Here is a 23775-nt window from a genome sequence, read left to right as displayed (position 1 = left end):
TTGTTACGGCCGTTTTAAGCCCGTTTGGGGACGCTGGAACGTTCGGACGAGCCGCGCTGTACCAAGCTGCGCAGGTCACCTTGCCTGAGGGATACGGGGATGGGCAGCTCCGTTCCCAACAAAAACTGGGCAGGGTGGGCGGAGGACACCTCAAAATCTATCCTGGAGCTGATGTTGGAGAGCCCGTGCTGGGAGTGCCTCGAAGCCTCTACGGCTCCCCAAGTCCTTCATCCAGGGGAAGAATGGGAAGCCGGGCTGGCTTCCTTTCTGCTCCCGCCGGATGCCAGCCCAATGGCTGGTGGAGACTGGGGTCAGGGGAGCCCTTTCTGCCCTGAGCTTGCGAAGGGATGGAGGGGGAGGACGGGTAGCGATGGAAGAGGCGGGGAGGGGGTGCCTGTGGGAAGGCGGCGGCAGCAGCCCTGGGGCCCGGTCAAGGAGGAGCGGGGCGATGTATGGGAGGGAGGCAGCGATAGGGGGGTTGTTGCAGGCCCGGACTGCAGTGACTCCTCCTAGAGGCGGTATGAGGAGCAAGAGGAAACCCCTTCCAACCCCCCCTCAAGAGGAGCCGCCGCCATCGCCATCGAAACATACAATACGGGAGGAGAGCCGGCGGCTGAGGCGGAGCGACGGTGCGGGGGGTGGGGGAGCCAGAAAGAGAAGTGGGGAGGGGAGGGGAGGGGGGGAGGAGAAGGGGGCAAGGAGAGAAGGGGAAAAAGAGAGGAAGAAAGAGGAAAGAAAAAAGAGAAAGGAAAAGAAGAAGGAGGCGACGGCGGGCGACGGCAGGTGAGGTGAGAGGCGGCGCGGGGGCTCCGGAGCGGTGTCGAGGCCCGCTCCTCTCGTCTCCTCTCTTCCCCACTCCCGACCGCCCCGACCCACCTCTTCCTCCCCCTTCTGCCGCTGCTCTCGTTCCTCTCTGACGCCGCCCGGGAGGACCCAGGCCGTGTCCGGGCCGGGGAAAGGTACCGGGTGGCTAGAGGGGAAGGGGGCGTGTGGGTAGGGGAGGGCTCTGGGGAGGAACCGCCGCAGGGGACGGCTGGGACTGGGGGGGGCGGCCCGACGGGAAGGGGGTGTCAGGGTGCTGGGGGGTGTGGGGTGCGAGGCCTCCCTGGGGAGGGGGCGTGGGGAGGGGAGGGTGGGGGGGAGCGTTTGCGCGGGAAAGCCGACGGCCGCTCCCCCCCTCCCCTTCGCCGTGCCTCAGGGCGCCTGCGCGGACAGACACGGAGCGCGCATGCGATGTGCCCTCGCACCCCCTCCGGCCCGTCGCTCACCGGACGCTGACCAATCAGCGTGCTCTTTCCGAGCCCTAGGCTACGCGCCGGCCAATCATCGGGGGAGGCGGGGCGAGGGCCGAGGTCCCGGCGCCGCGTGTGGGCCAATGGGGAGAAGTGGGCGGGGCGGGCGTGTCCAGGCAACGGCGTGCGCGGGGCGGGGCTGCCGGTGCCGGTGCCGGGCGGTGTCGCGTTCGCTCCTCAGAGGTCCCGGGGTGGTTCTGGGGAACCGGAGGTGACCGGGCTGGTCCCCGAGAGCTCGGCACCTCTCAGCAAGGTCCAAAGAAGGCCGAGTGATGCCCGGACCCTTCACGTCAGCCTTCCTGTGCTGGGAGGGCGGGACAGCGGTTCCGGTTTGCGCGGGGTCCGTGAAGCGGCTTTTCTTAGGAACGTGTTGCGTGTCTGTAGGTTTGGAGCAGGCTAAGTCCAGGAGATGTATTGGTTTCCCGCTGAATAACACTATGGTTGCCTCTTCCTGTTTTATTCAGGCAACAAGGTTCACGTTAGGGCTCCCAAGTTATTTTCGTGAAGTGGTGTTTGTATGCGGGCGTGCAGCCACATGGTGACCCCCAGATAGAATGGGTTTGGATTGCTTGCCAGTTCCTAACAAGGACATCTCCCATCCCAGGCTGGAGGTGAGGGAAGTGCAGGTGTGTTTATAGTCCTGCACACCCTTGATTTTAGCCTCTGCCTGCTGAATTCAAGTTTTCTCAGTTTTTTAAGTGAGGACTCCTGGACGCTGAGCAGAGGTGAACCATGTGGAAATGGTGTCCGAGCTGTTATTGGTGAATAAATTAAGGAAAAATGCTTCTGGTACCAAGCGTTGTGAAGGCTGTTAGCCAGGACACCAGCTGTGCCTGAGCATTTTAGCTTCTGTGAGTTTCTGCTGTAGGTTCCAGTGTAATGTCTGCTGCTGAACCTCAAGTTGTCTGAGTAAGGGTGCTTGACATGCTGAGATCAATTTTAGTCTCCCAGATTATGTAGCCACTTGTAAAGGCCAGAAGGATAAACTGCAGTGCCAGCTGTTTTAGTCTGGCTGGCAATTTACCTAATCGTTCAAATATTTAGCTGGCAACAGTAGTTGCTAGTGTGTGTTTGGTATTTGGTGTAGCTATTAGCTTAGCCTAGCTCTGTCTTGTGTGTGATATTAAGAGCAACAGTCAGAATTTACTTCTTTCCACCTGTGTTTCAAGAGTTTTGGTGCTATGTTGTGCAAACTAAGCTTTCATTTATGAAAATGCTTTCTATGATTTTTTTTTCTTTCAAGGAAAACATAGGTTTGATGTGTCTTAGGTATTTTGTAATGCATGGAACTTTCCAGTGTGTATCCATGCTTTCTTGCCAGATCTTGACATGATAATCTCTGAAACTGCTTCCTTGCCAGATGTTAAAGTTCAGCCTCAGATGGAGGTCACAATCTGTTTCTGTGTCTGAAGGTTATTCTTACCTTTTAAAAAATTAAATGTGCACTTACTGCCTAAAGATGATGATGATATTTTGTTTTTCTGAGCACCTGTATAGGAAGGACTGAAAGGTGGTTTTAAGGTTACTTTGGTAAACCTTGATCTGTCAGGATGTGTTGTGGGATGCAAGTTGTACGGTGGTGAGGGGAATTGTCCCTGTGTTGTTCCAGTGTCCATGTGCAGCAGTCATCACTCCTCATGTATAACCATGGTGAAAGAAAATGAGGTGTTAGTATCTGTAGTGGACAGACCCTCTGGAGAGTGGCAGGGAGGAAGAAGGGAAATATTGCTGGTTGTTTTGGGCTCTGAAGAAGATGTAAATCACAGAGCAAGGCCCAGCTTGCAAAAGTCTGCCCTACATTCATTATATTGTAGAGAGCTGTGGGAGATGTGGCATCTACTGAATTCCCCATAGCAACACAGGGATGTTGGAGTCATGGCAGAGTAGGAGTGTGCCGTGACCAACTGAGGGATTGGAAACATTAATTGCTTTAAATTGCCCAAGCCTCATGATGTCGTGGTAGCCAGATATAGATGCAGTTCTTCTCACTGACTGAGGATGGACTTCACAGAAATGACAGGGCTGTGTTTTTTTCATGGAGACTGTAGTTTATAGCTAGTGTGAAAGTAGAGATGATGAATCAGCTGGCAGTGGGGGAACTAGTGTGGGTAGACTCAAGTCCTTTCCAACTGATCAGCTATATCATCTAAAGAGAGCTTTGGATTGGTTCAGGTGAGTGCATCACATACGTGTCTGGGCTGAGCTGATGTGCAATCCTCCAAGGTAAACCAAATCCCTGCCTGTGGGAGGAATGAGCTAGCAGAGCCCAAATTCCTGGGGCCTTGCTGCAGATGACACGCAGCTCTTCTGTGCAAGAGTTGAGGTCCCAAGGATTGATGGTCACCTGTGACCCTTGGTGTCCACCCTCCAAGGTGTAGGCTGTAGTGTAGCAAGCCCAGTGTACCACATTTCTTTGTCCAGGTCCACATGAGTTGTATTCTGGCAGATGTGACTGTGCCATACCTTGGCTTTCTACCCGAAGTTGCTTCCATGGGATTCCAGATGAGACAAGACCTTGCTGTTGTATATGGCACTCCCCAGTACACCCTGGTCCATGTAAATTGCGAAGACAAAAAAGGCAGTGTTAGAGTTTGAAACTTCTTTTGTATTTAGGCTCTTGCAAAATTTGGAAAAATGTTTTTGGGATTCCAAAGCTTACCATAGCAGCAGGGGAGAAAACAACCAAGACTTGCTGTGAGAGAAAAGGGAAAAAGAAAGGGGTAGAGACAGAGGTGGAAAGTTTGCTGAGGCAACAGAAGCATGAGCCAGAAGTGATTAATTAAACAAAAATGTATATAATGCAACAGCTTGCCCCAGTGTGCTTTGCTATGTGAATATGTTTTAAATTTCTGTCAGAGATATCAAGTGCCACCACAGTAGTTTATGTGGATGCAAACTCATGATGTTTGGTTTTTGGTTTTTTTTTTTTCTTCATTGCTTTACACACAGTTAAGATGCGGTACTACGGGAGCACATATAGGAGAGATTAGCTTAATATTATTTTGATATGTGGTTGCTTGCTGTGTACTCTTTCAGCCTGGCTCTCTGTAGGGAATTCAGTGCAGAACTGAAAATGTGCTGCTGGTATTACAGGAATCAGATGATATCCTAGTGCAAACATTAAGCCCCACCTTGAATTGAGTTATTATTGCTCGTATTACTCATAAGAGAAGGTTGTTCCAGCAGTTTGCTCCTTTGGCAGATAGAAAACTAATTCCCAGCCTACATATCTTCTTTAATTTGAATGTCAGTTACCACAAATTGAAGAGGACACTTCATAAGGGTTAATTGGTAGCATAATAGGAAACAGAAAGTTTAAAAAGGGTTGGTCACAGATTGTGGATTTCATAGAGCAAGATGTCTGGAGGGAGGAACCTTGAGAGATCCCCTCATCCATCCTCCCATCTCGAGGCAAATCCAACACTGCCTGTTCCATTTCTGACATCCCATCTCTCACTGTTTTATACTAACTTGTCCAGATGGGAAGATTCTGCCACCTCCCTCTCAGACCAAGTCCAGAGCTCCCCTCTCCTCCCTGCTACACAGCTTTTCTAAGAGTCCTGCCTTCCACATTATTTTTGTAGGGAACACAACTACATCCACCTTTTTTATGTCTCTAAAGATTATTATAATGTTTCCCAGCTTCTTTTCTCTGTCCCTATTACTTTGTCAGACATCTGATCATTCTTACCACCTTTCTGGGTTCTCATTGCTACATGTGTTCTTTTACCACCACTCACAATTCCTTGCAGGCTGTTCACAGGGAACTCGCAATGAGATGATGAGCACCATCAATTTTGAGGTAATAGGTTTATTTTTTAAATTCTTCCCAACTTTTGTTATCATGCCCACAGAATAAATTGAATTTTTCAAATTACCTCCTTCCTTTTGTTTCCTTATTTCAAAGAGGGGAGTGGATACTGGGAATTAACCATCTGTGCCTCGAGTGGCAGAAATGCCATCTGTGGCAGACATACTCTTTCTTTTTTTCAGAGGAGTGTATCTTGATCTGTTGTGTTGTAGCCAGGATCACAGCTAGACCACCAGGGGAGCTATCAAAATAGAGTTATAAAACAACTTTTGGAAACATAGTGAAAATTTCCTCTTTCGTGGTTGCAAGTCAGAACTAGAGGTGTATCTATGGTTGCATGCAGAATTTGAAGGAGTGGCTGACTCCAGGGTTTGTGTTCTGATTACCTGCAATCTCACTGTTGTCAGAAAAACAAGGAGGAAATTAAATTTGTTTTCTTTGCTCCTATGTATAAATTAGACTAGCTTTTAATACAGGGGAAAAAAACCCACATCTTTTGTGGCTTGATGGACAGAAAAACCTGGTAGGCAGTCCTTTTAAGATGGGAGATTAAAGACTTCCCCTTAGCTCCCAGGAGGAGGCCTCTGGGGCTCCCAGGAGCTGCTGGAAAGGTGATCCGGGGAAAATGATGAAAGCCCTGAAGTCTGTGAGCCCCCAAGGGCTCAGTTCCCGAGGCTCTGGCTGTGGGAGAGGAGGTGCTGGAAGCATTGCTGCTTGCCTGCTTCTCCTCTTCAGCCCCCAGTGTGGAATTGCCTGTATAAAAGATCTGTGAAGGAAGCAGTGTGTTTGTCGGTAGGTATTGGCTCCTTGTGTGTGAGCAGCACAACTTCTACTTAGTGGTGGCCCCAATATCTGCTTTTCAGCTTGTTTAAAGCTGTCCACTGTTCCAGTTCTTAACTGCTTTTAACTTGCTAAATTTAACACTCAGCATGGCAATCTTCCATGCAGTGGATGTCTGCCTTGGTGTGATTTGTGGTTTGTATGTTTTCTCTTATTTAAAAAAAAAATATTAATGTATTGTACATTGGATCATTTATTTTTAATTTATATTCTCAAAACCATTTTTTCTGTGATATTGCTACAGTAACAGTGTAGTAATCAAAAGAAAACCTATAGCAAAGGTTCCAGTTCTCCAGCTTTTAATGAGTAATATCTCAGCTTTAACAGGTATTGAAGAGTGGGTTTGGATGTTTTTCTACTGGAAAGACAAGATAGTGTATAAAGATGTTTCTTACATGCTGAACACCAATCCCATTTTTTTTTTTTTTTCCTTGCAGTTTTTTAATTTGAGCACTGGGATAAGGATCACCAGCAACTTGAAAAGCACAAAGCTGGAAGATGTCGGGGCGAAGTGGGAAGAAGAAAATGTCCAAGCTCTCCCGCTCGAGCAGGGCGGGCGTTATTTTCCCGGTGGGGAGGATGATGCGGTACCTGAAGAAAGGAACCTACAAGTACCGGATAGGGGTTGGAGCACCCGTTTACATGGCAGCTGTCATAGAGTACCTAGCAGGTAAACCAAGAACCTCATCCTGGAAGTGCTGATCACACACAGAAGCCAGGGATATCGGTGGGATGGGATATGAGTGCGTTCTGAAACTCAGGCTCGGCAAGTGCAGGATTGGTTGAAATTTGATTAAGATGCTAAGATGAATTTGCTTCTTGAAGAGGCTAAAGATGGGAATCTTCTCCTCTAGAGGCACCATGCTTGATCACTAGCTGGAAGGATTGGGTTTTTTTGTTTGTAGAGTGAGAAGTCACATCTAGGTAGTTTCTGTGCAAGTGAAAACCGGTATGAATTAGGGTTTTATTATATCCAGATGAAAAAAAACCAGACAAACCCACCTTGTACATCTATTGTGCTTTTTAAGCAAACAAATTCCCTTTTGCTGGCTACATTTCTCCTTGCAGAACTGCGTCACAGTGTTATGAACTTTTAAGGTTGTTCACTACTATTTTTAAAAGTCCTTTTGGCTTGCCGAAGTGTATAAAGAAACTGTATCAAGGTTTAAATTCTTCCACATACTCTGGGTTTTCTTTCCTTCTGAAGCTGACTTCAGTGGAAGGGGCAGGTATCAGGTGGTGATAGAATCTACTGTGTTGTACTGCAATGTTTCAGACTGCTCCGTGATCATATCTGCTTGGTTTCTAGTGTAGTTGTGGAACATAGCACCTTAGCAAATTATCCCAACGCCCAGTGGAGAGAGGATTCTGGTTCAGGCTATTTAGGTGTTACAGATCAAGACTGAGGTGCATTAGAGAATCTGTGAGGAGTTGCAAGCCTGGATGGAATTAGTTGAGTGAGTTGTGTTTCAGCAACATAGTTTATTTCCAGGGTGGCACAAAAGGAGTTTGCGTGGGATCTGGTTGTCCATGTAACTGTATAACAGTCTTTGTGCAAATATTGCTGTCTTTTTTACATATGAAAGCCTGTTCTTCCTACCAGACAATAAAAACAGTATTTGCTTTCAAAGGTGTGGATAAAATACGAAATAGTAACTATTTCACTATTAATAATTTAAATTTCTGATGATGCCTGGTAGCATGTTACAGAAACCTCTGTACCTGTCATCATTAATTGCGGGATGAGGATTTATTTTCTGAGGCTGCTTCTGGAGTTGGAGAGAAAAAGTATTGCTTGTGTGGCAAAAATGTAAACAAAATGTTAGAGTTTGCATTTATGTTTGTCCCCAGCTCTTCAAGTACTAAGTCCAAAAAAGGGAACTAGTTTTAAAATAAAACTATACATCACTGAAAAGCAATATCAAAATCCAAGAGGGTGAGCATCATTTTACTGTGTAAGAACAAACCTGTATGTGCTAAGATTGTTTCATCATAGAGACAGATCGGTTCTCTAAGTGATTTTGGAGAAGATCTTTTACTTCCTTAAGAACATACATATAGTCATATTTGCACAATTCTGTTTTGTACAATAAAAATGAAGTCTTGTAACTGCAGGAATCTCTCTCTCAGTGGAGCTGTACCAGGGAAGTCCGTGACTTGCAGAGCTTGTTTGCTGCCTGCAACCTGGAGTGCTGCTCAGCAGAGATGCTTCAGAGGCTGCAGGCAGGGGGAAAAGGGGAGGGTTCATAGCTCTTATTGCTCCCCTGCTCTACCACAGGGATTTTCAGCCTTGTTTTTGCTGGTAAGCCTCTGTATGTTTTCTAGTGGAAGTTCAGGCCTCTTCAGGAGGATCATAAATACAAATTTCTCTATAGCCATATGTGTTTGCTTTACTTCGTTGTCAAATCCCTTAGAAATCATCTACAGACTTCTAAATGTCTGGGTATTGCAAGATGGAAACAATATCACCCAGGTTTTTCAAATTACACTAACTTGTGTAAATGAATAACATGCTGCTTGATGAGTCTGCTGACCTTCAGTCTGGAGAGGAAGGCTTTTTTCCTTTTCCCACTCCACAGGGACCTATAACATTCAAAGGAGTTTCTAGGATAAACATTTGGAGATGCTGGTTCTGAGCTGTGGTGATTATTTGAAGGTGTAGTAATAAATTGTTAGCAGCACATCTGGTATAGGCAGCACTTTGGTAGTGCAGACTGAGTTATGGTCATCTTTTTATAACATACAGTGCAGCAGTGTTTACCTATTACCTGAACTAGAACAGTGTATATGTTGGCTCTGCTTCTGGCTAGTCAGTGCAGCTTAATTTAAATCTTTAACATGGCAAGGGCAGATAATGGGCCTGCATTTTGTTTCAGAAAAAAAAAAAAATGTGTGATCAACCAAGCAAGACAGTTGCTAGATGTGTAGGCTGGGGGCCCACATAAACTCTAAGAGAATATTATTGTAAGCTGCTTGGCTCCCTCTCACTCCAACCCTGCATATGCTGTAGCAAGATGGAGTCAAACACCTGAGCAAACACCTATTGCTTATTGATAGTGGTCTTTCCAAAACAAGGTTTCTGTGCTCCATCCAGAATTTTGTTTGTAAAGATCAGAAAGATGGATAGTTCTATTAAAAAAAACAATGTTGTAACATCTAAGCCTGCTGATATCCTTATTCCTAATATATGTATGTGAATATAGTCTTTGGTTTTGGGAAACCTTTAGACACAAAATGTCCTTTTCCAGGGCTGTTGTCAAACAGGTTATTACATATTAAACTGTTAAAGTTTTTTAACATTATCTGATACTTCCTATAGCAAATTCCAGTTCTCTCTCATGGACTCGCAGCTCTGAAATGGTGGCTACACAGGCTCAACTCCTGCTACTGCTTCAGGCTAGATCTGTGAGGGTGGGAGTAAGGGATTCTTGTTCTTAAACTGCTTCACAGAAACGAGTTGAACAATGATTTTTTGTTAGAACATTTCTGGAAACTTCTGTTCACCTGGGTCGTTCTCTATATTTGAGCAAAGAATGCTTCATGAAAAGGGTGATCTCTGCCACCCCAGAGAAATTGGTTTGGCCAAACTAACTCTGCAAAAATGACAGGTTGCTCATGAAGAGACTTCTTTGATTTCAACAGCTAAAATCCATGGAGTCTTTTCTCTTCACTGCACATGCTCCAGTCTCTCCCAGTGCTGCCCAGCCTGCTTATGCATCATCCCCCCCAGAGCAATGGAGCATGCCCCAAACTCTCAGCTGAAGAGATTAATTAAATTAATGAATTAAATAAGAAACCTCATGGGCTGAAATGTGTCCATGAAGTGGGAAGGGCAGGCTGGAACTAACTGGATAAGCAGATGAGGCTAGGAACAGGTTCCACATTGGTCAGAGGAGACTGGGAATAGATTGTAACATCCTGGGGAGACAAAGGTTATGGGAGAAAAATATTGATGTTAGAGACAGAGCTGGGGATGGATCTGGCTAGTGGGGAGAGTCGAATAGATAGGCAAATAAATGACAAGGGGTGTTAAAAAATCCTGCCAGGAAGCTGGAAAGTAAGTTGGAAAAACAGGGCATAGGCAAAGATTGGATGAAGCTGATAATGAATAACCTAGAAAGGAACACTGAGCCTGTGTTCTGGGATGGGAGAAACAGAGACCATCCAGGAAAGGAAACTGAGATACAAGTCTCAGGTGTGGATTGCTGAGGAATGGAGAACGGGCTATGGAGCTGGGGAAGCAAGTCATGGCTGGAATAGGGGCAAGGTTGATGAGGCTGGAAGGGCCAAACAGGACCAGAGCTGTCTGATAGCATTTATCCAGGACCAGTGATTCTTCTGTGGGTGATCAGCCCTGCACGTGGTCTGTTGGTTGCCCTGAAGCATTGAGCCTCTTGACTGGCAACATCTGGGTAGTGCATGTTCATCTTGAGCATCCTTTCTTCCCAGTTGCCATGTGTGGGTCAGACTGCCCTTTGGCTTTTTTGCATGTTCTGTGTTAGGAGCTATAAGATCCACACTTTTCCCTTTGTATGCAAATTCACTTGTGGTTGTACCCGACAGATATTGTCAATTCCAAATCTTTGTCTTGGCAACCCCATAGTTAAAGTGCCTGCAATCATCTCAATGTATCTCAAGAAGAGGTACTTTTACCTTAACTGGTAAGCTTTTGTGAAGAAGATCTCATCAGTGTTCTAAGGCTTTATTTTTATTTTTTTTTTCCTAATCTCTGTATGCTGTTTTAGATCTTAGGCTTGAAAAACATATTGCAAAACTGCAGCTTAATTCCTATCCAGAAGGGTGTGTTCATGGGAACAGTGTTGAGCTCTACTGGCTTCAGAGTTAAAACTCCATGAAAAATTGGCCTTGGTTCCATTGGATTGATGAACTTTGCAACAGATGCATCCTGGACTATGCTCTGAGCATGCACGAGGCTGGCAACAAGCATCATCATCTAAATGAAACATCAGCTGCATGTGCCCCGTAATGCACCTTCCCAAAATGCAGGCAAAGAATACAGATGCTTCTTGCTTAGGAAGCAGAAGATGTGGATGGTGTGCTGGTCAGAGGAACTCACAGAAAATGTCAGTGGAATGCCACCTTCCCTAAACTGGGACAGAATACCACACCAGCAAATACCTTCTTCTTCAAGGGACACCAGCTGGCAAACACCTCTGTCTGTTTTACTCATTTGCTGTCAAGGGACAGATGGAGCAGATACTTGCAAATGGAGGACTAAGGACTCCATCATCTGATTCAGAGCAAAGCTATTATTGGGTAGATTTGTACATGGTAGTGTAACAGCAACTGTCAAACCTTATTCTAAAGGGGAAGTGGAGAACAAGATAACCTGTCTGATATCTTTCTGTTGTCAGTAGTTCTCACATACCTGAGCTGTGCTCAGCTGAGCAAATAACTTTGTTCTGGCTATGATGCTTTTAGTTGCCAGACACTCCAAACTTTTTTATCCATCAGCTAGAGAAACCATTTTTTCCTGTATGTGACAGGATAAGAAAATGTAATCTCATTCAGGATGCAGCTTGGCTGCTGCTTATGTCAGATGGAAGACTGTTATGTTCTTCCCTTGTCCCAAGTGTTTATCAGACAGGATAAAAGGCTCTTTTAGAGTGGATGTTGGGTAGTGTCAGTGGGTAGATTTGAGCACTGTGCTGTTGGCATGCCCTCAGTGTCTGTCTGAGCTTGAGGTTTAACTGTAGAGTGCATAAATGAGCTTCTAGCTGTCTGCACTGAAGATCTCTGAAATTATGCTCCCAGTGTGGAGGCATCTTGTGTAGATTTTGAATCTTGATGAAAATAATTTTGAAGCAAGATTATTTCACCTTCCACTTTGGTTCTTAATGTCTGCTGCTGAGAGGATGCAAAGTAAAACCAACATGTCTGAGAATATCAAGGTGCCCAATTTCAAAAGAGCTTGTTATAGCAGAGGACTTACTTACAGGATCTGTATTCTCAGTCGAGTCTCGTTAGAGTTCAGGTAACCTCAACTGTCAAGATATTTCTGCTTGAAATGGTTGTTTTTTTAGGGATTTGTTCTTATCAGCAGAGGATGTAACAACCGAGGCCTGCAGATTTGGTGTTGCATTTTGCAAGTGCCATTTTATGTTCTTAAGACTGAATCAATGCCTTCAGCATTAGAGCAATATGCATAAAGGCAATTGGTAGAAGGAGGTAAGGCAATTATTTACCCATGCAAATAATTGTCATCCTTTGATAAGTAATATGCATATTACACAGTCTGCCATACATCATCTCTCCTTGGATTCCCTTCTTACCAGTGTCCTGTGGTAGAGGGCTGGCATTTGAGTGTTCTGCATTTTTTGCTCTTAACATTAGGCAGAGGACATTTGAGTGCACCATCAGGATGCTGCTGGCCAAAGGACCCAGAACCTGGGTGAGCACACAGGTAGCAGGATGTGCCTGTTGTTGGCACATCTGAAAGAACTTCAGAATTACCACACAGGTAAGTATATGTTGCCTTTTTTTTTTTTTTTTTTTTTTTTTGGTTTGGTTTGGTTTGGTTTGGTTTCCCCTCTGCCCCCTCCAATGCAATCTTGCTCTGCTATCAGCACCAAGCTGCAAAACTCACTGGAGAAGTCTGAGTCTCTTTTCTTGCTTCATGCTGGTCTGCCCAGTGGATGGCAGTCTGTTTCTGCTGTCTGCTGCTGCTTTAGCTGCACTTGCAGAGGTCTGGGGGAACTTCCAGACTCCACAGCAGTGAATATAGCTGGACTGCACAGAATCTTTTTTCAGTCTCCTCTGAAATCCGAGTCAAACACTCCTAAGTCAGGAAATTCCAGGACAGAGGTTCCTACCCTAACTCCTAGTGCTACTAGACTCAGTGTGTATTTGTGGTGTGATAATATTTCTGATTATCAGATCACACATGCTGCTTTTTCCTCACAGCAGTGCCCTAATTATTACTACTACAGTGCCAATGCTCCCTAAAATTAAGTGCTTGTCTTTGCTAATTTGATAATGTTTCTTGAAAGTTTTGCATTAATCATTCTAAGTTCTCAACTGAAATTCATTGCAAATATGCACATTATTCTAAACAACAGATTTTACATCTCCAACATTCAGTTCAGAACATATGCTGTATAGGAGTAAAAACTGTATGACAAAAACACCTGTGTGACACTTTTGTTATTCTGAGTGAAATTGCAAGCTTGTATTTTTCCCATGAACCGAGATATAAATCTCTTGTTGAAATCCTTTGGATTTTAGCCAGAGAGCATTATGGGGATTTCCACTAGCTTTTTCATGAACTAGCTTTTTCTTTTATAAAAATTACAGTTGCTTATTTAGTTGATAAAAAGGAGGAAGGTATCATTAATAGGATAGGCTGTAACTTTCTCACCCCTGTTACTGACAGATGTAAATAGAAAAAAACCAAAAAAAGCCAGAAGGCAGGGACACTGGATACTTTTAAGATGAAACAAGATGTGAATATGATTTTTATGATCATTTGGAACAAAACATTCCCTATTTCCTTCTCAGTGTTTCAGTAGAATTCTTACCTGAGAAATAACTTCTCAGTAGGGGCCAGACTGTGTAAGTTAATGAATTATACTGGTTTAAATAAACTGAAAAAAGATGTGTCTGTGTTTCCTGTAAAACAATAAGGAAAAGCTCAATGACTGGAGTCACATAGTAAATGTTACTGCACATTTAGAGAAACTACTTCTGAAATGAACTCGTGTTCCCAGAGATCTAGAAGGAAATTTCAACCAACGGTTCATGCATTTGAAGCTCTTATGGTGTCTCTGCTTGCCTCTAAGTCAAACCTTTTATACCTTGTTCTGAAATGAAGCTTCTCACAGATTTTCAATGCCATTTAATGCAGAATTGCAGCATTGCCTGGCTAGTTTGTTGGCTTTCAAATTATTTCTTTAAATGCACCTCAGTCTTCGTCTTACCTGGTCCTGAGAATCCTTGCTGTTTTGTCCAAACTGTCTGCACTAGATTTGGGGTTTTATTGCATGCGTTACTGTTTTATTGTTACAGGGTTAGTGCTAACTTTTGGACTGTTGATGTACATTTTTATAGGGTCTTTTGTGGGTTTTGGAAATAATGCTACTTCAGGAAAAAATTACATCAGCTAAGCTTACTGTGTTTTCTGCTAGCTATCCTTCAGGGAATTAGGAAGGACAAATTATTACACATAAATTTACAAATATATTTAATGTGGTTTGGTTTCTGTCTTTCAGTAGCAAAGACCATTTAAATTGTGAAACACCCCTGAAAAAGTAGATGGATAATAAAAATGTGGATATAGGGTGTACATAATTTATGGTTTTTTTGCTCTTTACCTCTTACTTTTTATCTCTGTGTTTACAGCTGAAATTCTAGAATTGGCAGGAAATGCAGCAAGGGACAACAAGAAAGGAAGAATCGCCCCCAGACACATCCTTCTGGCAGTTGCAAATGATGAGGAACTTAATCAGGTACCTGTTTGCATTTCAGTGTGAGAGTTACATGTTGTGGCCTGAATGAAGCCGCTACCATGGAAGATAAGAAACAGTTTAGCCTGACACGTAAATAAGATGACAATCATTTATAGTAGAAGAAGACAAGACTGAATAAAAGCAAAAAGGAAGGTTCTGCAAGCAAGCAGAAGAGAACATTTTCATCTTAAATCCTCTGGATATAATTTTTGCTTCTTTCATAACTCTTTGAGTCCTGTTGAACAGGGTAAACTTGATGCCTAATTTTTAACTTGGAGGCATCTAATATGTAAAGAAAATGTTCCACATGGAAGAACTTTCTTCAAAAGATGCAGGAATGTGTATTTTCTATTATACAATCTGTGAGGACCCATCTTGGGCAGGGTTCTGGCTCACTTTCTGCTATTGCTGCCTCCAGGACTGCCTCCTGCTCTGTGTGCCCAGGCCCCATTAGCACCCAGACTGTGGTTTGTAGTGCTTTGACTCTGAGGATCACTTGTGGAGTTGTTTCTGCTAAACTTGTCGAGTGGGAAGAGAGATCATGGCATGGGCTGTGAATTGCAGCATTGAGGGGGTTCCAGAATGGTTCATTCTGCATCAGAGGATCTCTTCTTGTTTCTGGCCCCACATGATGATAGATGACATCATTCACACTTTGAAAGATTCCTGCACTTAATTTGAAAATGTGGTGCATGTGAAGTCATCAAGCTCTGTTTCCAGTCAGGGGGACTGAGATGTCAAAAGAGAGGCCAGGAGAGAGGGAAAAGCATGCTAACCCTGCCAGCCCTTTCCCTGTTCACTGGCCTATGAATTAGGGACTAGATCTACTGCTGTCCCTCAGGAATTAGCCAGATTTGTCCTGCACCTAATGACACAGCCCATTCCTGTTGTTCAGCTCTGCAAAGCATGTTCTTGGGGCTCATGCTGAATTTATTTCCCTGACAAAAGGATCTACAACCAGTTGTTCTTTGATCAGGGCTGTGGTGCGATCATTTTTAAAGCAGCCTGCAGGTGCTTATTGTCTCCTCTTACCCTCACTCACTGCTTGAGAGTCACCAAGGACATGTATGCAGAAAGACCAGCACTGAAAGAGAGGAGTGGCTGACCTGTACACTAACAGGATTCTCTGGGATGTGCTGGCTGACCTTCCAGGTTTCTTGCTATTGTGGATTTTCTCCCTCATAGTTTTTGGGGGTGGTTTTGTTCATGACAAAGGGATGAGACACAATGCTTTGAGAACTGTAGACTTTACTTGCATGCATGTAATATTGCAAAAGTAGCTCAAGTGCAGACTTTGAGCACCTGTAATGTGCTCTTTATGTTGTTTTTCCTTACAGTTGCTGAAAGGTGTGACTATTGCAAGTGGAGGTGTCCTGCCCAGAATTCAGCCAGAGCTTCTAGCCAAGAAACGGGGTGCCAAAGGCAAGTCTGAGACCATCCTTTCACCTGCTCCTGAGAAGAAGGGAAGGAAATCCATGGTGAACAAAAAGAGTGGGAAGAAGACAAAGTCTACCAAAGCCCGGCCACCCAAAAAGGTAAGCATGAGTCAGATACAGGATTTCAGAGGTTTGGGAGAGGGAGTGGATCAAAACTAATGTAAGATTTTCAAGAGAAATAAATTAGCCTTTCTATATTGTTTGTTTGTAACCACTAGGAATAGGAGGCAGGAGTTGGTAATAGTTTTTTTTCTCTGAACTTTAGAAACAAAGGCAAACACAGTATTTTTGTAATGTATTTTGGTAACAAAACCATTGAAAGCTTTGAGGAAAACTTTTCAGATTTCCATGTCACCCATTGAAATACTTTCGTGGTAACTGTTGAATCTCTTCATCTCCATGCTGTGTGGCAGTGAACTCCAACTTTAAAACTGAAGGAAGCTGTATTTTAAAACATTTTCTGCCTAAGAAATGCCACATCTTCAGCCTTGTACAGTTACCAGGTTGCTGTTAAAGATTTTTCTCTGTCCAGAGAACTTGTCCTGACATGGTACAGAACTGTCATTTTTACAAGCTCTTTGTTGCATGTGTTCTTAGATGTGCTGTTGTAACTGGTTCTTAAAAGAGCAGTGTGAAGAATAAAGGAATGAGAACTTGACCACTGCACCTTCCCTTACAATTGCCCATCCTCTACCACCATTCAAAGCGGTTAAATTTGATAAAGCAGTAACCCAGATCAGTGCTCTTAGTTTGTAATTCCAGAACATGCATCTTAAAATACTGCTAAATTTTTGATTGGTTAGAATTAAATTATATTAACCTTTGACATAGATTTTTTAAACTTGGATTAAGCGTGTCTTCCTGTAGGCCTCTGAGCTTTAATACATATAATAGCTGAGAATATGTAGAAAAGAAAATAGAGTTGCTTAGCAGGATACAGATGCCTCTGTGTATTGATCTCAGCTACCACCTTACATTTGATTGTGTACATGCAGAATTTTGTTCTTGCTAGGAATTTATATCTTTTTGGCATAACTTAAAGCAGATATTGAGAGATGTGAGGAGATACTCCTGCAGCCCTGGTAGATACAGGTTTGCAGCTTCATGAGCCAGTCTGCATGAAGGAGTGTGTCCCACACAGGGCATTTTGCATTCCAGCTTCAGCTACTGGGTATTTCATTTTGTCATTCCAACTTCTTGTATATAGGTGTGATGGCTTGCTCCTCTCAATATGGATTCAGATCTGTGATTTATTAAATGAGATTTATGATCATTTTTTTTCAGCTCATAAAGTTGTTTTTTGCTTCAGAATGGAGTATTTGACCGGGTTACTAAGTTACTAAGTTAGATTTAGTATGAGCTCTGCTCTATTAGCAGCAAAAATAAACTAGCACACCCACCTGTAACTACAACCTTAATTGTCAGAAAAACTACAGATGGGTGTGGGTGCACCAACTCATAATGTGACTACAGATGTATGCAGTGCCTTAGATGAACCACTAATGTGTTAGCATTACATAAACAGTGAAGAACACTGTTGTTACATAATGTTTGGGGATTAAAATGCTCTGAGTAATTTATTGATTGGAGGAGATGAGACTTGTTGTAACTGATTCAATCTGTTCTTTACTGAATAATGGTAGATGTTGATTTTTATTTTTTGTCCTTTGAGAGTTCTTGCTTTTTTCCCCTCCAAATAGAGCAAACAAAAGGATAATGAAAAAGAAGGAGCTTCAAATTCAACATCTGAAGATGGACCTGGGGATGGTTTCACTATCTTATCTTCCAAGAGCCTTGTTCCAGGACAAAAGGTAATGAGAGTTACAACAGACTGTGAGTCTAGCAATGGAGTCTAGATGCTTTTGATGTAATGCCAATACAAATCTTCTCTACATTCTCACATGGTGGTACCAAATTTTAAGCCAAATCTCATTCAAATCATGGGTGTGGTGGAGGGTATCAAAAATATGTCTGCAGATAAAAGATTACCCAGAATAATGCTTGGCTCTCTATTCTTTATAATAGAATGCCAGACTTATTTGTTTCTTGGCCTAAACTGTATGGAAGTTTTGTTCAGTTTGGACTTGGCTATGCTGTGCCTGATAAAGTGCCAAACCAGGTTTAACCTTCTAGACTATTTATTATTTATAAAAGAGTATTTCTGGGCCAGGTCCCAGGATCACTCAGAACTTCTACATGTTAGTTAGTGCCAGAAGCCTGAGTGCTCCATCTGAAAGTGGGCTGTGGGGCACTATTCTTTCACTGTTCAAATTGAGGACTTCACCAGAGCTGCAGAGCATGCCTGCTTCTCAGCACAGACTGTTGGACTGCCCCTGGCCAGAATTATAAAACTGTCCCACTAAGATACCTGCATGGCCTTTGTGTACAGCCAATTGTCTGTTCCATTTTCGTTATTTTTTTCCTCAGTACCCACCAATAGGGGGGAGAGTTTGCCTTAATTTTTCGACCATTTCATTTTTTTTCATTCATTTTCTGAATGAAACTGGAGTTTTTCTTACAAATTTAATTCTGGAGAGATAGTCAAGATTTTAAAATACTGTTACTGTTATAATTATTACCAATAGTAAGGTCATCTGGCAAAAGTGTTCTTCCTGAAGCTGCTTCTGTAAGCCCTCAGGACTGGTGGTATATCCTGTTGTATGAAGCACCATTCAAGAGTTCAGTCCACCTGATCCCATCTCTTGCTAATGCAGTGATGTAGAATGGGGCCAGACACATCCTAGATCCAATAAATTGCTGTAAGTAGTAGTTTGGCTAGGTAAATGAAATTTTATTAGGGTTCTATCCTGTCTGAGAATCTGTTTAATTTCTCTTTCTTCTCTAAAATGGGCAGGGCTTATTGCTCTGGTTAGGACATATGTACTACTGTGGATCTTGGAAGAAATGAGGTGTGCTGGGCACATGATCACCAACTCTGGAGTCTTCTTGATAGTGTTTCTCTCCTCTGTTGTTGTTCAAAGTGATGAGGCTGTGAAATCAGAGGAGCAGCCTTTTTGAGCACCCTAAGGCATTAATTTTTGGCATGTTACTGATATCCTGATATGTGGGTGGTAAAGCATTCCTTGTTTTATTTATGCCAGGAAGTCAAAGGGAAATTAATCACTTGGGTGTTGAAGACTTAGTAGATCAGCATAGTGTTCAGCCCTTCTTCTCAGCTTCTGAAGTATTTTAGTGGGGGCAAGTGCTTTCTATAGGAGAAAAACTTTATATTTTTAATATTTTTCTCCTTAAACAATTGCATTTCCTAATTTAGCTATGCCTTTTTCTTTCTTTCTTTTTTGTTTTTTTTTTTTTGGAAGTGTCACGCTAGAACAGGAATTTTCTAGCTGTAACAACTTCTGGATCAAGCTCCCAAGCTGTGGGTATATCACAAAACAGTCTGAGTGGTGTACAAATTAAAGGCTAAAAATCAGATTGATTCACACATATTGAACATAATAAAACTGCAGATCTCTGAAAGACTGAATCTAGCCTTCTTTCACTTTTAGTTTTTTAGTATGAAAATGAGTTTGCACTTGGGTTACTATTTTTATTCCTGCTCTCTTATTATTATTTTGCAGCTTTCTCTGACACAGAGTGACATCAGCCATATTGGCTCCATGAAAGTAGAAGGCATTGTTCACCCCACCACTGCTGAAATAGACCTCAAGGAGGAAATAGGTGAGGCTCTGCTACATGCAGAAAAAACACATCTAGAGTTGGAGCTGTAGCCTGAGATCCTGTCCTCTTTCATCTGAGTCTTCCCCAGGCCATAAAATACTGCTTACAACACTTCTGAAAAGCAGGCTGGATCTGAGTAGGTATAACAGGCTAATTACCAGTTTATCTTTTGTTAATGATGTCTTACACCAATCAAAACACAGATAATTTGTTAAGGCACATGAGCAGCAAAGGTGCAAATAAATATTATTGTGGCCTTTATTGGTTATATATACATTATGTTATTATATATTAATAACTTCTAATAATGCTTTTCACTGTAAATTTTACATACTGTAGAAATACACATGTACAAAGCCTTATGCTGCTCATGTGAAAAAAAAAAAGGAAATATTATTACTGCTGATGTACAAGAGGGAAGTAAAGAGATAAGCAGTCAGTTGCAGAGAGGCAAAGAATCCAGTTGCAGGCTTTTGGAGCATTGTTTATATAGTCATTTATCAAGACATTAACTGGCGTGCCATCTGTGCTTATTTTGGAAAGTAGTAGAATTTGTGTGCTGAGTTGATTTTGGAGGCTGCAAATCTGAGTCCTGAAAATCCCATTCTTCATTGTTTTAGCCATAAACCAGAGTAAGGTAACATTGTTACAGATAATTATGAATTAATTTCACGAATTAACATATAGGGATGTAAAAAGTAAACTGTAGCTTTGACTGGACAGTGGTAAACATAAACTTCAGCTGCTGCTGATAAGGGGGAGCAGGATAAGATGTAAACAATGTTCTTGTTTTAAATAACATAGAGTTGCTTTATGCTTTGAAGCCAAGGCCTCTTGCTGTGTGTCCTTGCAGGCAAAGCATTGGAAAAGGCTGGAGGGAAGGAGTTTTTAGAAACAGTGAAAGAGCTTCGCAAATCTCAAGGACCTCTGGAAGTTGCAGAAGGTAAAAAGAATACTGTGCTTTCTTTTGATAACAGCTCATTCTTTGTGTTCTTTTCTCTGGACATTCTGGTCTGGTGTGATTGTACATGTGCCTTTGCTTATGTGGTGTAATTGTCTCTGTTTCTCATACAAATAGAGCACAAATCTCGTACAGGCTGATATGGACAGCCTGCTTAGGGAAGAAGAAGGGAGTAGCACAGGATACCTGTGTGCTGTGCACATCCAGTCTTTGCTCTTCTCAGTCCACCATAAGTTACAGCAAGCTGATTAATTTCTGTCTGTGAGAGTCCAAAAATGAAGAAAAAACTGTCACCTGTGCGCCATCTTCCCCGTTCCATTTTTGTACTGCTTTGCTTAGTGAGGATCAGAAACAGTTCTCAGTCTAAGATAAGAGCTATAAGAACAGCCATAGTTTATAAATTATCTGGCTTTATGTATATTTAATGAACAGTATAATCCAAACAACCATCTTGCTTTGAACAGAAATAAAGATGTAATATGATCTTTAGAACACACATGCTTTTTGGAAGAGCAATTGCTGCTCTTCTCCCAGGCACAACAGCTACATTATAGAAATACAAATTATAGAAGAGCTCCCTGAAAATGTTTAACACTTCAGTAGTAGTGAATAGTTTGGATTTTGAGATTGTCTTCCTTTGTCAAAAAAAGTCAACCAGTTCATGTGGGTTAAATGTGGCTGGATGCATATAGAGCAAAGTTGCAATACAGCTTCCAGTGCCTTGTTTGTCTTAGTATCTCAGTACCCAAGAAACTTCAGTGCATGGAATAATCTAGTTTTTTACATTTCCTAAATGAATAGCTTCATTTTATAATCTCAAATGACAGGAAAAATTATGTACAAGATACTTTGCTTTACTTTTGCATTGAATCAAAAATATATGTTGTAACATCAAAGTAAGCCACTTTTCTCTGTCAACATCAGTACCTAACCAGAGAATGCTATTATGCTATTAAGCCAGTCCTAGGAAAGGAGATAATCTTAGTTTAACAGATATGAAAAAAGTACACTCTCAAGCATTGTGTTTTGTTGCTGTGCTTGAAATTGCTCCTTCTACTGGTTTGGAGACAAATGACAATAGGTGGTTGTTAATGACAAGTAGTCTACTGCCAACACTTGAGCTCCAGCCTAATGGGCTGGAATTCAGGTGCTGCTCACAGCAAACTTGTGTTGTTTGCAATCAGTTTCCTCTCTCAAAAGAATTCCTCTGTGATGGTGGATATGTCAATAAATCCAAGTTTTTAATCTTTGCACAGCTTGCACACTTGCACAGCTAATTTCAGGGTGTTTAACCTGAGATTCCCAAGACGCTGCTTTTCAGAAGTCCTAATAGTCACAGCTTCAACAAAAGCAAACTGATGCTGTGCTGTGGAGTCTCTAGGTCCTGGAGAAAGAATGTATTTCCTGAAAAATCAATCTGAGATTCCTAATTGAACATAGCTGGTGGGGACCTTCAACATACTTTTTTTATTTTCATGTCATTGTCTGAAGTGGGTCTAAATATTACTCCCTAATACTCTGGAGCTGTAATGATGATGCAGGCTGCCTGTTCAAAATATTCAGATAGGGCTGTGACAGCACTGCAGAAATATCTATAGGAAATTAATGACCCTGTGTTCAGTGCAATGTTTTCATACTTTGCATATAACAAATCCAGAGGCTCTGCTGATTGAGGAAGCTATAAAATATTATTGAATAACTGTTTGTTAATAAAATGAGCTCCGGGTTCTTTGGCCTCCAAAGAAATAATAATTGATCACAAAAGTGATGACACAACAGTCAGATTGTAATTTCAAAGGAGCCGTTGTGGCATACCTTAATTCCTTATGTGTCTCATTGGTGAGGTAATTTAATTAAGGAATCACTTTGGATTGAGAGGTCATTGCAGGGTGGTTTCTGTTCCAAACTAAATGCAGTATTTTCATTTGTGTTAGCTGCACTTACTCAGTCTAGCGGCCTAGCAGCAAAGTTTGTCATCCACTGTCACATCCCACAGTGGGGCTCAGAAAAGTGTGAAGAGCAGCTTGAGGAGACTATCAAGAACTGCTTAACAGCTGCAGAAGACAAGAAGCTGAAATCCGTGGCTTTCCCCCCGTTTCCCAGTGGCAGGTAGGACCTCGGCAGCAGCTCTGGCTTCTTCCTTTCAGCATCACATGTACAAAGTGCTTGCACAGGTGGCAGACACTCACTTGTTCTGTTTTCTTACCCTACCACACAGAAACTGCTTCCCAAAACAGACGGCAGCCCAGGTGACTCTAAGAGCTATTTCCACCCATTTTGACAGCACCAGCTCTTCTTCCTTGAAGAACATTTACTTTCTGCTCTTCGACAGTGAAAGTATTGGCATCTATGTGCAAGAAATGGCGAAGCTTGACACTAAGTAGCAGTGGCAGCCAAATGAAACTTTATTTTTCAACAAACTTGAGTAGTATTAAAAGCATTTGAGGTGGGTTTTATTTTTTCAGTGTGATGAGGAGGGGGAGTGGTAGTAGTGTGATGTGTTGTGACTTGATGAAGAACTGTGACTAGAGATGAGAGGGGTTTAGTCCAATTTCTTCATGCTGTCAGCTTCCTCTAGCCATTTATATCACCTTAAGCACTTGAGTTATGATCTCTTTTCAGGAGTTTGTTTAGTGTCCCTTGTTATTTTAGTTTAGAAATTTTTTAAGAGTAACCTCATTTTAGACTTGTAATGGTGAATTTTCCATGCACACACAGACACAGACACACTTTAAAGAAAGCTCTTTAAAATATTCTGCTCCCTTTTCCCCTCCCTTGAGAACAGATGGTAAACTTCTGCCTCCAGGCCACAGAGAGGGGAAAAGGATTTTAGAAGTGATGCATGAGGAGCTTCTGTTTTGCTTTTAATTCACAATAATCTCTGTAATTACTGAGAATATTTCGTGGTGATTTTGTTTGTTTTATAAGAAAAAAAGAAAAAGATGTGTCAAGTGTGGTTATTGTTATAAACTCAACTTTTTACTCTAGGAATTTCTCACCTTAAAAAAAAAGAAAAAAAAAAAAAAAAAGAAAGAAAACCAACAGCAGCATCTGTAGTTAGGTGCTTGCTATCTCACACTTAGTACACAACTCTTCTGGCTCTTTTTGGTGTATAGACTAGAAGTGACATAATTAAAGCTGCTGTGGAGATGTTGACACAAAGCTGCATTATATTCTGTGGAGTTCCAGGATTAACATTGCCTCCTCAAGGCTTTAGGCAGGCTCCCCTCAGCCAGTACTGTGAGCCATTCTTCTTGCATGATGCAGATTCCAGATCTGTAAGAGGCAG

At 42.4% G+C, this 23775-nt stretch overlaps 1 protein-coding gene across 5 annotated transcripts; it reads left to right on the top strand.

The window, feature by feature from the left end:
- Window positions 1-437: 437 nt before the first annotated feature.
- Window positions 438-23431, top strand: MACROH2A2 (macroH2A.2 histone). 5 transcript variants are annotated; one of them, XM_071749020.1, is made up of 9 exons: window positions 438-629; window positions 6381-6613; window positions 14302-14408; window positions 15746-15943; window positions 17545-17655; window positions 19426-19525; window positions 20379-20468; window positions 22421-22595; window positions 22705-23431. In XM_071749020.1, exons 2-9 carry the CDS (start codon window positions 6442-6444, stop codon window positions 22868-22870), a joined length of 1119 nt encoding a protein of 372 aa, XP_071605121.1. In that variant the 5' UTR covers window positions 438-629; window positions 6381-6441; the 3' UTR covers window positions 22871-23431. The 5 variants fall into 5 exon arrangements, 4 of the variants coding, with proteins under 4 accessions (XP_071605121.1, XP_071605119.1, XP_071605120.1 ...); XR_011726807.1 differs by lacking the exon at window positions 438-629 and adding an exon at window positions 666-783 and having other exon boundaries at window positions 22483-22595; XM_071749018.1 differs by lacking the exon at window positions 438-629 and adding an exon at window positions 666-783.
- The last annotated feature ends 344 nt before the right edge of the window (window positions 23432-23775 follow it).

The sequence above is a fragment of the Heliangelus exortis genome, chromosome 7 (genome assembly GCF_036169615.1).
Source record: "Heliangelus exortis chromosome 7, bHelExo1.hap1, whole genome shotgun sequence".
In the NCBI taxonomy this organism is placed as follows: Eukaryota; Metazoa; Chordata; class Aves; order Apodiformes; family Trochilidae; genus Heliangelus; species Heliangelus exortis.
The sequence above is the reverse complement of the archived record's forward strand: the minus strand, read 5'-3'. Positions and strand labels throughout refer to the sequence as shown.